Here is a 12847-nt window from a genome sequence, read left to right as displayed (position 1 = left end):
CTTATCTACATTTCTAAAACACGGCAAATTCATTCTTCTCTTGATGTGGTAATTATTTGCATGATTTGCTCAATATTAATACATTTAGATAAATTAATAAATGGAATATTATAAAACTCCTGAAAGAACAAACAAGGCAATGCAGTGGTAATTAATAAGAACAGCTGGGTTGAGTAGTATTACTAGTTCTTTGCTATAGTGATCAAGTCAGTTGTATGCCTGATAAAAGCAGCACTTCAGAGACTGAAGCTAAAGACTGTTTTCAGAAAAAACAACACGGAAAAGCAGAGCTAAACAAAAGACCTTTTCATTATTGATTTCAAAATATATATAAAATTACTTGGCTCAGATCTGTATTCAGTGATAACTTGCAAACTAATGTAATATTCTAAACCCCTTTAGATTCAGTTTCAAACAAACCACAGCGAAGAAAGGTCTTGTTTTTTGAAGAAGCTGTTAGACTGGACCACATTTCAAAGTTATGATGTGGAACTATCCAGCACATAGCACCCAACCCTGCACTTATATCTGTACCACCCACAGGTGCAGATACAGAAAGTAATGACACTGGACAGGTGTTGCCTTGTACTTAAAACTGTCAGTTTACCCAAAGTAAAATTGGTGAAAATGCAAAGCTCAGGTGAGTGTAAGCAATAGTGAGTTGTAAAGCAGGTCTGTCATAGGCTACACGGATCCATACAGGACAACTGCAGTTTCCTGTCACTGAAGCAAAGAAAGGCTGAGGACTTTCTGTAATGGACTCAGAATAGAATACTCTCCAAATCCATGCAAATCTAAGAGGAAAAATATGAACGTGGATGTACTTTAATTAAACATTACCCAGTGGCCTGTATATAGTACATAGATTTTTGTCAGCCTTTGCTCTAAATGAAATTCAAACATGGAAAGTGGAAAATCTACAACCTGCACATTTCTGTATTTTCTCGGTAGGGAAATATGAAAATTGATCCTTAAAAATGACATCCAAAACATATTTGGAAATTATCTTCTTTAACAGTTATTTCAGAAAGTTACACTGATTTGGATTGCCCAGTGGTCACGAGAGCCCATCGTGCATTACAAAACTGCAGTGAAAGTGTAAGCTCATCATCTTCAAGGCAGGGGAAGGGGAACAAAGTTCAGGCCAACTTTCTTCTGCCAACTGCAAGACATTCTAGCTGCCTGAAGTGTTTATAAAGCAGGAATCTAGCTGACATAGGGTATAACAAATGACATATCATTGCACTATTTATTTTTAAATGAATAATTGCAAAACTACATATATGGGAAGTTAAGTATTTATAGTGAGTAACAGCTCTTTGAAAGAGCTCCCCCGCTAGGCAGCCTGTCATGTGCACCAACTGAAGGGTGATTAATCCAGTCAAAGACAGTAATTGAAAGTTATGTATCTTTTGGAAGCTCTAACAGGGCTGCTATCTGGGCATTAGCTCTCTTTTAGCAGAGAGGCCCTAAAGGTACAAGCAGTAAATCAGACATGTTTCTATGGCTAAAGCTCAGATTAATCGACTGTTCACTGAAATAAATGTTTTTCCTCTAGACATCATTCTTCACTTCTCTAGCATTATTGGTAGCCAATGCAACAGTAGTTTTTAAAGGAGTTACTAAAAATAAGGTCCTGAGCATCACTATTTTGTTGAAGTACAAGTTCTATAAGTTAAGTCAGACTGAATCCTTCACTCTATTTTAGCTTGCTTCTGAATACAGCATTTTTTTTCCTAAGAGTAAAAACACCCATAGTGAGATTTTGACTTTCTTTAATTTAAAGATCGTATTACAGAAAAGTTTAAAAGTAATGAATCCTTATAAGGATTAACTCTTGACATAATATATTGCCAAGATACAGTGTAGCTGCAAGGGCTCTATGTGAACCTTCATATAAGTTGCTTTCTTACATACACAGTTGCTGAACAACAGAAATGGTATTTACCATTTGTAAGAGAAGACAGTGGTATTTAAACAGGCCTTGCACGAGTGTGTTCTGGTTTTCCCCCCATTAGAAACACGCCATATTAAAACTGTAAAACCCTATTATACAGAAAGTTGATAGAGAGGAGTTTTCTAAAGATTGCAACTGATGAAACATTAAAATGAAAACTAAGGAGTGTTGATTATGTAGAATGGTTTCTCTTTTACTGGCAGGTCAAATATACTAGAAACGTACAAATATTTCTGGATAATCTAATTTCAGATGAACCCAAAACACTGAAGTAACATACACAGGCTAAGAGAATTCAATACTGTTCCAAGGCACTTACTGAATCTCCATGACTAGATGAAAACCAGAACAAATTAGGTCTGACAATTAAACAGTATATAATATAAAAATAACCTTTTGCTTACAATTTACAAAATGTATTACAATCTTTATCTCTGCTAACCTGCAATTCTGGCTGTGTGTGTCCAGCAATTTTTTTGTAAAAAAACCCCAGAAACTATTTTCTAAAACTTCAGGGCAAATAATTTACAAATAAGGTACACAAAAATTTAGATCATGCAGAGATTTCTTACATCTTCTGTTAATATCTTATGATTGCAACTTTATCAAATTATATACTTACTTGCCCTGTACATATACAAAATAATGCATACATGGTAATCAAACGTTAGCAAAAAGTAGTCCATAAACACAATCTGTCAGAAGTATTACTATATTAACATATGTCTACAAGCAGCGTGTAACAGGGTTAAAAGACATTAAGGCAATAATACTTGAAGTTACAAAATAAATCGTATGTAATACTTTCTCCTAAGTGTAGTAAGGCAGGTAGATGGCCCCAGCAAAAAGTTAAGTTGTAATACTGGAATCCAGTGCTGTGAACAATGTTTAAGGTTTTGCGTGGGATGTACTGTAAGAGTGTACCATTGGGTAGTTAGATCTACACTGCTCCGTGTTAGTTGCCCCAAAAAGAAGTGGAATACTATTTTTTCTAGTTCTCAGTGGCACTTGAGTTTTCCAGTATAATTTATTGACAGTATGTCCATTGGTTCTCGGATCATGTCCATTCTGAAGGTGGCTCTCTCGGTCCTCTGGGCTTTCCACAGCGGTTACCAAACCCTAAGGAAAGAAATGCATTTAATATGTTTCATCTCCTCCAGCAATGCAGTCTCACAGATGTTGGCAGCTGTCAGAAGAACCACTCTCAGACATGCTCCAGCTCTTAGAGAAGACGTTTCTTCTCAGGGCTAGAAAACAACTTTGTAGTATAAGAAGTGCTAAAGGCACTATGGCCATAGGAAATACAAACATGGAGAATTTGTATATTATTAAATTTCACTATTTAAACTTCACTTGTAAAATACTTCTCAGTAAGTACAGTATTACAGCCTTTGCTATCATTTATTTACTTTTTTCCTTCTCTGTGAAGGAAAGCAGTTTTCCCAGGTATTGTTTCTGAAAGTTTTCAGTGCTCTACAGAAGTTATTTCTCATTTGATTAATTTTCCATTTCATGCACCCTGAAAAATGAAGTGAAGAAAGACTGAATTGCTCATTCTGGGAAAAAGTCTTCCAGCAATGCTGAAGAGAGCAAGCAGGCTACTTTGCCTGGGTTCTGCACTTCAGCAAGTTGAGGGAGGTAGTAGAAGCAGCTATCCAAACTATTACTGATAATGAATCTTCTGTCTAACATATCTAGTGATTATGTTTTTAATTAATTGTAATTACCAATATCTGTTAATTCTGCAGGAAATTCTGAGATTTGACCTCTTGTATCAGTGGAACCAGAAAAAGAAATCTGAGGTAAAACATCAGTTGGTGGTTTGTTGCTTCTTTCAGGACGATCTGGAAAACACACACATCCCTCCTTTACTGCAACATCTATTAATCAGCACTGTACAAACACTATTTTTAAGCACAACTCAGCCTAGAACACAACTTGCATCAAATATTCTTTAAAAAAAAAAAAATAATTAAAAGCTGATTTCTCATGTCTTAAAAAATGCAGTTCAAAATTGTTTACGAAGCAGATGTTCAATAGCAGTGACACTGCTGTTTGCCAAATGTGGGTTATCTTTTTTTAAAAAGTTTGTATGGATGTTTAAAATCCCACATAGCACCTATTTATAGTATCATTTAATGCATCAATACAAATTCATCTGTTCATATTCTTTCTAAAGGTGCTTAAGAAGACATGACAAGTAACTGTTGCATTACTTGAAGAATCACCCTACTAGCAACTCTATCATATTTCTGTAAACTGATTTATTTTTTTAAATCTACCAGGTATTTAACATGCAGCTCCAAATGGACTGTACAAGCTCATTCAGGCCTATGGAGAAGCAGACTGATTCGAAGTTCAACATCAGCTGATGGGCTACACTTATTACTGAAGCCCTTTGAACGATCAAAAATTAAAGATTTTGCTAAATATGCAACATACATACACATACACACCACTGCTAAACTTATTTCAGGTTTGTTCCTGCCTGTTTGAAATTAAAGAAATTCACCAACTTTTACACTTTCTATTGCAATAACATAGAATGGTTCTAATTAAGCTGAAGAAATATTTGAATTTAAATTAAACAGTTTTGGTCTTCATTACTTTAGCATATCCAAAGTTTAACATTACTTCTTAAATTAGACTTGGACTTACTTCCTTGGAAACTCTGCTTTAAAAACAGAAAGCCTTTGCAGAAATGCCAGTGTTTTGACAATAGACTTGGATACCTTCAGAGTAAAAGCCAAGTCCAGTAGGAAAAACATATTTTAAGTAACAGATGTGCTTTTGCCAGACTGCTGTAATTTCTGGAGATGTGCCAATGAAATTAAAGCATCATAGGTTGGAACTAGCTTCTAAAGTAATTATATGTATACATTTATTTCAAGGTTAGGTCATTAAATACTTGTGAATTTCCAGGAGAAAATTTTCTCCCTGGTAGTTTCCAATCTTCTAGTAAGAACATTCCTAAAACACTTTATGAGTTCAAATGGTTAGGTCACTTAAACCTTCCAGTCTTATGGGGTTACTGGACAGATTAACAAGTAGAAAAAACATTCATCTGCATATAAAAATATCTTTTCCATCACTTACCAGGTAGTACAGGGGAAGTTGTTTTCAAACCCTGTTAATGAGAAATATTTAAAAATCTATAAAATGCTTCCAAAATACTTAAAAACCAGAAATTTAAGATGATGAAAACGTCTTCAAAAATGCACAACATCCACAGAAATATCCACTTCCTGCTGTATTTCTGAATTGCTGTAACACTGACAAAAACTGCTACACTAGTTAATAAAGAAATTGTTATCAGTGTTACTTAATATTTAATTAAAAAAATTAAATGGTCACATTACATATTATTTGCAAAATTAGGTAGTTTAGTTCTCATCCTAAATTTACTGTCCCTGAAAATTCACCCCTATCTTTTTTGTCAAATTTTTAAGTACACAAAGGAGGCTGTAAAGTGTATTAGGTTTTTGCCAGTTATTATGCTGGACAACTTTGAACAACTGGTAACCTGATGCAAAAAGTGAAATCCAATCGGCAGAAAAGGGTTTGCTTAAAACAAATATAGAAAAACGTTATCAGGCAGTGAAACAGGTTGCCCACAGAGGATATGAAGTCTCCACCTCTGGGGTTTTAAAAACCCAACTGGATAAAGCCCTGAAGGGCCTGGTCGGAGTCTCTGCTTCATGCAGCAGGTTAGATTAGAGACTGCAATTCTCCTCCAGCTTGAATTAGCCTGTGAGCCATTGAAGGCAGACAGCAAGCTCCATAAAACCAGCACACTTACACTCTTGAAATAATAATTTAAGGTGTATTAAGGATGATTTTTAAAAGTATTGGTGAACTTTGAAAACCAGGCAGATTTCCTAGAAATAAAACAAACCAGTTCAGCAGCACAAGCAAAGGAAAATCTGGCTAGTTGTAAATGATCAACTGCTGTAACTTTTCATAAATGCCTATTCTATTTTTTATTATATCCCCAACAGAACTAGAAATGACTGATTAGTACAGACGTGTCTGCTATACTTACTCTAGAGACTGTTTGTTCAGGGAGATGCTGATCTCGTAATACGCTCCACTCAGACTGTGCAGTCGTGACTGGCTTCAGCAAGGATGTACCTTGGAAAAATTAAATCAAACTCAACATACTTGAGTTGTCTCCATGATGCAGCATTAGAAATGTGCTATAAAGCAATTTTAATTTTTTTTTTTTTTAATCAAATCATGTTTCTAGAAACATGAATCCCTATGCGAAGAGCTTTCAAGATAAGGAACCTCCACATCATCATTCACATCTTGTGTTTACAAGACTGCAGTGTTCGCACTGTGGATGCTGATTTCCCTTACTTGAGGGTTCCTAACCAATAGGAGAATTAGCTTCTTGTTCAATGATTTAAAAATTTTGTTATACCAGCTGTGCAGTAATATAAAAAAAAGACATGCTAAGTAAAGAAAACACAGAACTCAGGACAACCATACTTATCCTTTACCAACATCATGTAAAAATACAATTAAAATTGCAGTGGTTTACTGATTTCAGTCCCAAAGAGGTTTGGGGGATTTTTTTTAATTTTTTTTTTTTTACATAAAACCCTCTTTGCTTATTGTATTTTCACAGAAAAGAAGCAAATCCATAATATCCAAAGAAAGGATTACTTTAACTCTGAACTACCTACACTTACAACGTTCAGAAGGTATGTTTAGAAAACTTCAGTGTTCTTATGCTGAAAATACCTATATTCACTAATCTGGCCAAAATTCTTTGAAAGTGATACTAACCAAAAGCTTCAATAAATAACAACATAGCATTAGGTTTTTTTGGAAGATACTAAGCAGCAACCTAATTTATAATTTCATTTCAATTATTTATATATATATTTTTTAATTCTGCCGTTACTGGCTTGATGAACCAAATATGAAGATATAAGCACAATTTCTAAGTGTCAGTTTTCTATTTCAGTTACTTTTTTGATACATGAAAACAGGGAAGTATGTTAAACTTAAATAAACTGAACTTGTTCACTAGCTGCAGTGCAGTATGAAATGTCAGCATCTTTCCTTTGCCCAGGAAAGAAGAATCAGATAAGCACTGTTCATGTGTTTTCCCATCCTCTACCTGGGAGCAGCAGGGAGCTACCAAAAATAGCTCGGGAATCCCCTAATTGTATTGCATTTTCCCACTCTATCTCATTTCCATACTCTTCAGCTTGAAAACCAGCCCCACTAACATAAATATTGAAGTCTCCAATATACTTAGATATCATGTAAAAGCATGCTTACTCAAAAAATGAGTCTTTATGCAAGGCCTTGTGAAAGCTAAACCTCAGAATAAGCTGTTACATGTGCTAGATTTCATTCCATTGTACAACTAGCTCCAACACTCAAACCAAAAAACAGGCATATTCAAATACAACACTGAAATGCATTTCACATTTTATCCCCAATTATCACAAAACATCAAAAACTCACTGTGTTCACTTGCTAATACAAATGATTCTGGTGTTCTTTCTGGGAGCGGGGGAGAGGAATCTTCACTAGTATCAGCATCTACGTCAAATATGACATTAGGTAAGTTAAAAAACATGCTTAAATTTTCATCCTAGATTTTCAGAAGTTGATCTTTTGATACATGAGATCATCCTAAACTTGGTATGAAACTGAAAACAAAAGTTGCTCTAAACACTATAAAGCATTTTGTTTAACCATGCTAATGCCTTGGGAGCAACTCCATGCTAAAAATGCTATCTTTGCATTAAGGGGTTAAGAACCAGTTTGTATGTGATGGCAGAAAGAAAAGCAGAATATGTTTTCAGTCTAAATCATTTGGGAAAAAAACCTCAGTGACTTCAATAAATAATTTTTCTTCATTCTTTCAGGAAAAGAGTATGAGCAGAATTAACAGTCTGTGATACCTGCACTGGTATAATTTGCTTCTTGAACAATTAACTTGCCCATTACTGTAACCATAATAGTTACTGTAATTTCATTGCAGTTCATTACATGTCTACTTGCAGCTACTGCAAGTAAGAGTTAAGCTCATTACAGCATGTTGGCTTCTTGAACTCTTCTGCAGATACACAGTTGGTGTCTACCAACTGAGCCTCTGATGAAGCTTGCAAACCATGGCAAGAAGTGTGTTGAAAATATCTGTGAGCTCTTCAGCTGTGCTGAAGACAGTAACTTACTGATGATGAACAAATTTTTATTTTTTCTTCACTGGCTCTTACCACACTTACTTCCAAAGTCAATACAGCACAGCTAGACTGCACAGTGCAAGGACATGAAGCAACGCTGCTTTTCAGGCTGCACTATGTGACAGTAACTTCTAGGGAAGTTCCACATTAACCACTCCTCTAAAGCCCCAAGTTTTGCATCCCAAGTCCATCTCAGGGCCCACCCAGGCTGGCTCCCACACCACCAATATTGACTAGTTAAACAGTCTAGTGTAAGGTTTGCTAGCCAGAAGGGTAAACAGGAGCCAGAGGAGATGGCTACCATTGTTACCACTAATGTATTCTGTCCTCAGTCAGTTCCCAAAAGCCTCTCAGGAGTGCGCTACACTAGCTGTTCTGGCAGCAGAAGCCTCCCCTCCTGTCTACTCAGACATTTGGAGTAGAAATTAAACACTTAAAACAATTCAAAGTAGCTGCTCTCATAAGAATTCTCATCTGACAACCATATTCTACACAAGATTCATAAAAAGATAAAGACACATTTCAACTAGTGAAGCCATGAAGCTTGCCATGCCAACATGCCAGCAGCCAGGACAGGAATTCCATCACATTTTACAAGCCACTGTATTCAAAGTGACTTCTCTGAGACCTGCTCCATTTCAAGCTTATTCCACAGCATAAGAAAGCCTTCATTTATTGAAATAGTCTCTGTAAATTCAGCAAATAAAGTCACCATGGAGTATGCACTAACCAAGAGTGAGGTTTTTGGGTTTTTAGTTGGGGTTTTTTCTTGCTGTGGGGTTGTTGTTTTGTTGTTGTTGGGGTTTTTTTTAACTTCAGGGTACAACTAATTTTTAACTTCATTTGAATTAAAAAGAGGATTTAATTATGCAGCAAAATTATGCACACCAACAGCTACAGTTAAGCAACTAGAGCGCTGGTAAGTTCACAAGCAAGCTTCACTGATGACTGTACCTACATCCCGAGCTTCAGAATGAAGGGTCCCAAACAAGTCCAAAAATGAAAAAGCCACAAAACCTGATTTAGGATCACAGGTGCAAACTGATCTGACCCCATGTTTTTGAGGGAATATTAAAAGGGAAACGTTCACTATCATACAAAAGGGAACAGATACAGAAATTCTGAAAAAAACTAACAAGCATTTAAAGCCATTCCTGTGAAACCAGCAACATACCAGCAGCACAAAGACCTTGCTGTTATTTCGGGATGTTTCTGATACGCAGTTACACGAAACACATTCTTGAGCTGCATTTTTCCCATTCTTTACCATACATATGACATCAGGGTTTTTTTGTTGGTGTTTTTTTTATGTTCTTATAGTGTCTACATAAAATGATGTGTACAGAAGTAATGATTTTCCAGCAGTGATAAATAGTGACTGCCCTGGGAAAGAAGGATAAAAGCCTGTCTAAAAGCAGAGTAGGAAAAACACTATAGCATACAAATCTACTAAAGCAAATCCAAGGAGGACTACTTTGTATAAATGTTAAAGTAACTGTGAGATAAAGCACTTTGTATTTGCCATGCAGACCTTTTTTAAAGTGTCACAGGGTTAGAAGTATACACGTAAGTGCAAATACTGTTTTGTGCATATAGACAATACCACAATCTTTAGAAACAGGTTGTTTTTAAAGCTGCACAATAGTTTACATTTCTGAATATGTAACTTCTGCTGAAAACTCGGTTCACAAAGCAAGTATTTTCAATACAGATGGCTCTGCATCTTGCATCATACACTGAGCCCCATTTCACCTCTGCAAGGCACGTTGTCTGCACCCCTCCTGAAGCGAGGCCATCGCTGTAAGGAGCTCCCCCCACTAGAGTCTGCTCTAAACACAGAGGCTCATGTTCTCCTTTTAGGTCCACAGCCTTACTATGAGTTTAGTTGGATTTTGCACATTCTTCCCAGCTATGCTCTCCATTTGATTTAAGTGTGCCAGCCTGACTCAAATCTGAACCTACACATTTTATGACTCTTTTGCTGTCAATAAATGATGTTTTAACTTTTTGCAGAAACAGTCTTGCAAACTTTCATTGCTCTAAAAATTCCAAAATGCAGTGAAAGATTAAAAGCAACTGATACATTTTCAAAGCATCACTACAGCACAACTCAAATTTTTAGATGAACAGCAATACCACCTTGTCTCCCCTGGCAATGTATAGCAAAAGAGGAAAACAGGGCTAAATATTTACAATGCTTTTAAAATGCAGGAGCCAAATCATGAGCAACTTCAAAGACTGATATAATGAAAAACGTTACATCTACATTTTTAGGACCAACACATCAACCAGCATGAATCTGATGCATTTGGACAAGCCTTTTTAAAATACTGCAACTACTGAAAACTGCCATTATAGACACTTCCATGAAATGGAACATGAAGAAAAAAAATGTGCCAACCAGTAACACAGAAACCTGCAATCAAGAATACATTCACATCTCACATTAAAGCTTTTGAAGCAGCTTATCACGTCCTGTAGCAGCAGCAGTGAAATAGACACAGCTCACATGCAAAACAAAAACTGGGAGGAACTGAGTTATGCTCCTGAAGTTGCCATAACACATTTTTAATTGAGATTTAGAAAACTGAATTGTAAAGACATTCATGTCATCCAACTCTAAAGATGCAACCAGGTTAAAGAGTAGCACTTCTGAACCACAATGAAACCTACCTTTGCCATCTTCAGAACACGTTACAGCTGTTAATTCTTGCCTAGCAATAGACATAGGCAATACTTTTCTGGCAGAAATGTTTTCAGTATTAGTGGCAGCAGAAACTGTGGCACTTGCGGTTGAAACACTAGACGCGCTTTTGCTCATGGCTCCGTCAAAGTTCATCTCCTCTGTGTCAGAATCATCTGAATGAAGAGGATTAGTGAAACAGAGGGGTGCTCGGACAGAAAGAGTAATATGATCAACATTATCACTGCAAGGATGTTCAACTGTGGTGTTTGATACCAGAGAGAGAGTTTTAACACCGTGACATAAGAAGTCTGAAGACACGTCTTCAGACACCGGTGTACGCAGTGCATTTTCAGGCCCATGCGGTGACCACGTGGCGTGTCCCTTTTCAGTCAGAGGCAGACGATCTGGTCTTGGTGGAGTATCAGAAACCTGCAGACTTTCTGGCAAAGGTATTAAGGCTGTGCTGGACTGTGGCATGCTGCATTCCACACATGAGTTTTGAGAAGCATCTACAAATGAATCCCCTGAAATCTGTTCCTGTGGCTTAAAGCTCTTATCGATTACACAGGATGACATGGGCTTAACTTTAATTGCATGTCCCCTGTTCAACAGGGAGTTCCCATCAAAGCTTCGTGGTCCCTCCTGAAGAGGTACCTTCTTGATTTCAAAACTTAAGCTGCGGTCCAGCCGTTTGTCTGCACGTTCACTGGGTTCATTCTTCCCTGAATGTTCTATTGACTTATTATAATTCTCGTTGAGGTCTGTTGAATGCTCTGATGAAACCATGTGCAAAACTGGCTTTGGATGGTATCTATCATTGTCCTGCCACACAGTAGTGACTGTTGGATAAGCTGATGGGGGAGATGGTGTCAAGATTGGTGGTACTGGCTGAGGCTCTGGAGGCTGCAAGATTTCTTCTTTAGCATCTCCTTCTACAAGGCAACTACAAAAAAATAAAACACAATGTGTAAGTTTTCTGTAATTGGACAATAATTCAGATATCTGTCCGTTTATCTCTGCAGTAGTAATTGCTTCCATACCAGCACTGAACTCCAAGCAGCACTTCCACTGCATACAGACAGTAGTTATAAAATATGACTAATGAGGTAGGCAAGAAATAAGTTAACATGCTCCAAACGTCTTTCAGACTATGACAAAGACATGCATTCAGGCCACAACTAATCGTCGTTGATAGCTCAAAGATTGCTCACATCCTTTCCCAGAAGCATTTTTTTAAAAGACTCTGTAAGAAAGGCCCTCTTGTGGCAGGATTTCAGTACTTTTGCTTTCTCCTTAAGAAGCGGCTCAGAGGAACTCGGCGTAAGGAATTCAATTTCCAATCAAGCCAGGAAAAAAAATCTTTCAAGAACAGCCCATTTAATACCAAATACCTTCTTTTGCCTCTATTTTTTTCTACATGTCCAGAAGGATTTTGCTATTCGTCTATTTAATAGTTGCTCCATAGTTTTAAGGCTAACGACGCAGACCAAACAGAGCTGACAAGAGGCGCACGCTGCGTAACACCCATTCATGGTAGAATGTATGATCCAAATTATGGGTGATGAGATCACATGCTGATGAGATCACAGCACTTATTATTACAGCTCATCTTAAGCTACTTAAAAGTAGAAGCTCTTCAGGCATATGGTCAGTTTACTTTCAGGTTAGATGTAGAGTATTTGACCACAAACATTTTACACAACTAAGGTCTGGTCTACAAGAGTAATTAGGCATGTTCCACCAGAATCGTTAGAAATATTTCCTTTCATTATGTAAGACTACTACTAGAGTGATAACCAAGGTGCCAAACAAATGCGTGACAAGAACAGAAACAGGATGAAATAATTTAAAGAAACTGTACTTTCAATCCAGGCAGCTAAATCAAAGCACAATGGACTACAGTTTGCCAGGGAGTGCCATTTGGCTACATGCTTGAGCTGAGAAACCAGCCCGTTTTATGTACAAAGCTCAGATCATTTTTTACTGTTGGCAAAGATG

The 12847-nt window shown here is 36.9% G+C and overlaps 1 protein-coding gene across 1 annotated transcript in view; it reads right to left on the bottom strand.

Annotated features, from left to right (window-relative positions):
* Positions 1-1758: 1758 nt before the first annotated feature.
* Positions 1759-12847, bottom strand: part of PTPN12 (protein tyrosine phosphatase non-receptor type 12) — an 83914-nt gene continuing 72825 nt past the window's right edge. The window contains exons 13-18 of the mRNA XM_051630710.1: positions 10837-11792; positions 7439-7516; positions 6000-6088; positions 5054-5084; positions 3685-3801; positions 1759-3076 (exon numbers count right to left, since the gene is read on the bottom strand). Coding sequence (XP_051486670.1) covers positions 3015-3076; positions 3685-3801; positions 5054-5084; positions 6000-6088; positions 7439-7516; positions 10837-11792 — 1333 coding nt within the window. The 3' untranslated portion in view covers positions 1759-3014. The remainder of the gene's footprint in view (positions 3077-3684; positions 3802-5053; positions 5085-5999; positions 6089-7438; positions 7517-10836; positions 11793-12847) is intronic.

Source organism: Apus apus, chromosome 1 (assembly GCF_020740795.1).
Source record: "Apus apus isolate bApuApu2 chromosome 1, bApuApu2.pri.cur, whole genome shotgun sequence".
NCBI classification, from domain to species: domain Eukaryota; kingdom Metazoa; phylum Chordata; class Aves; order Apodiformes; family Apodidae; genus Apus; species Apus apus.
Note: the sequence above shows the minus strand (reverse complement) of the source record. Positions and strands in the feature narration are given on the sequence as shown.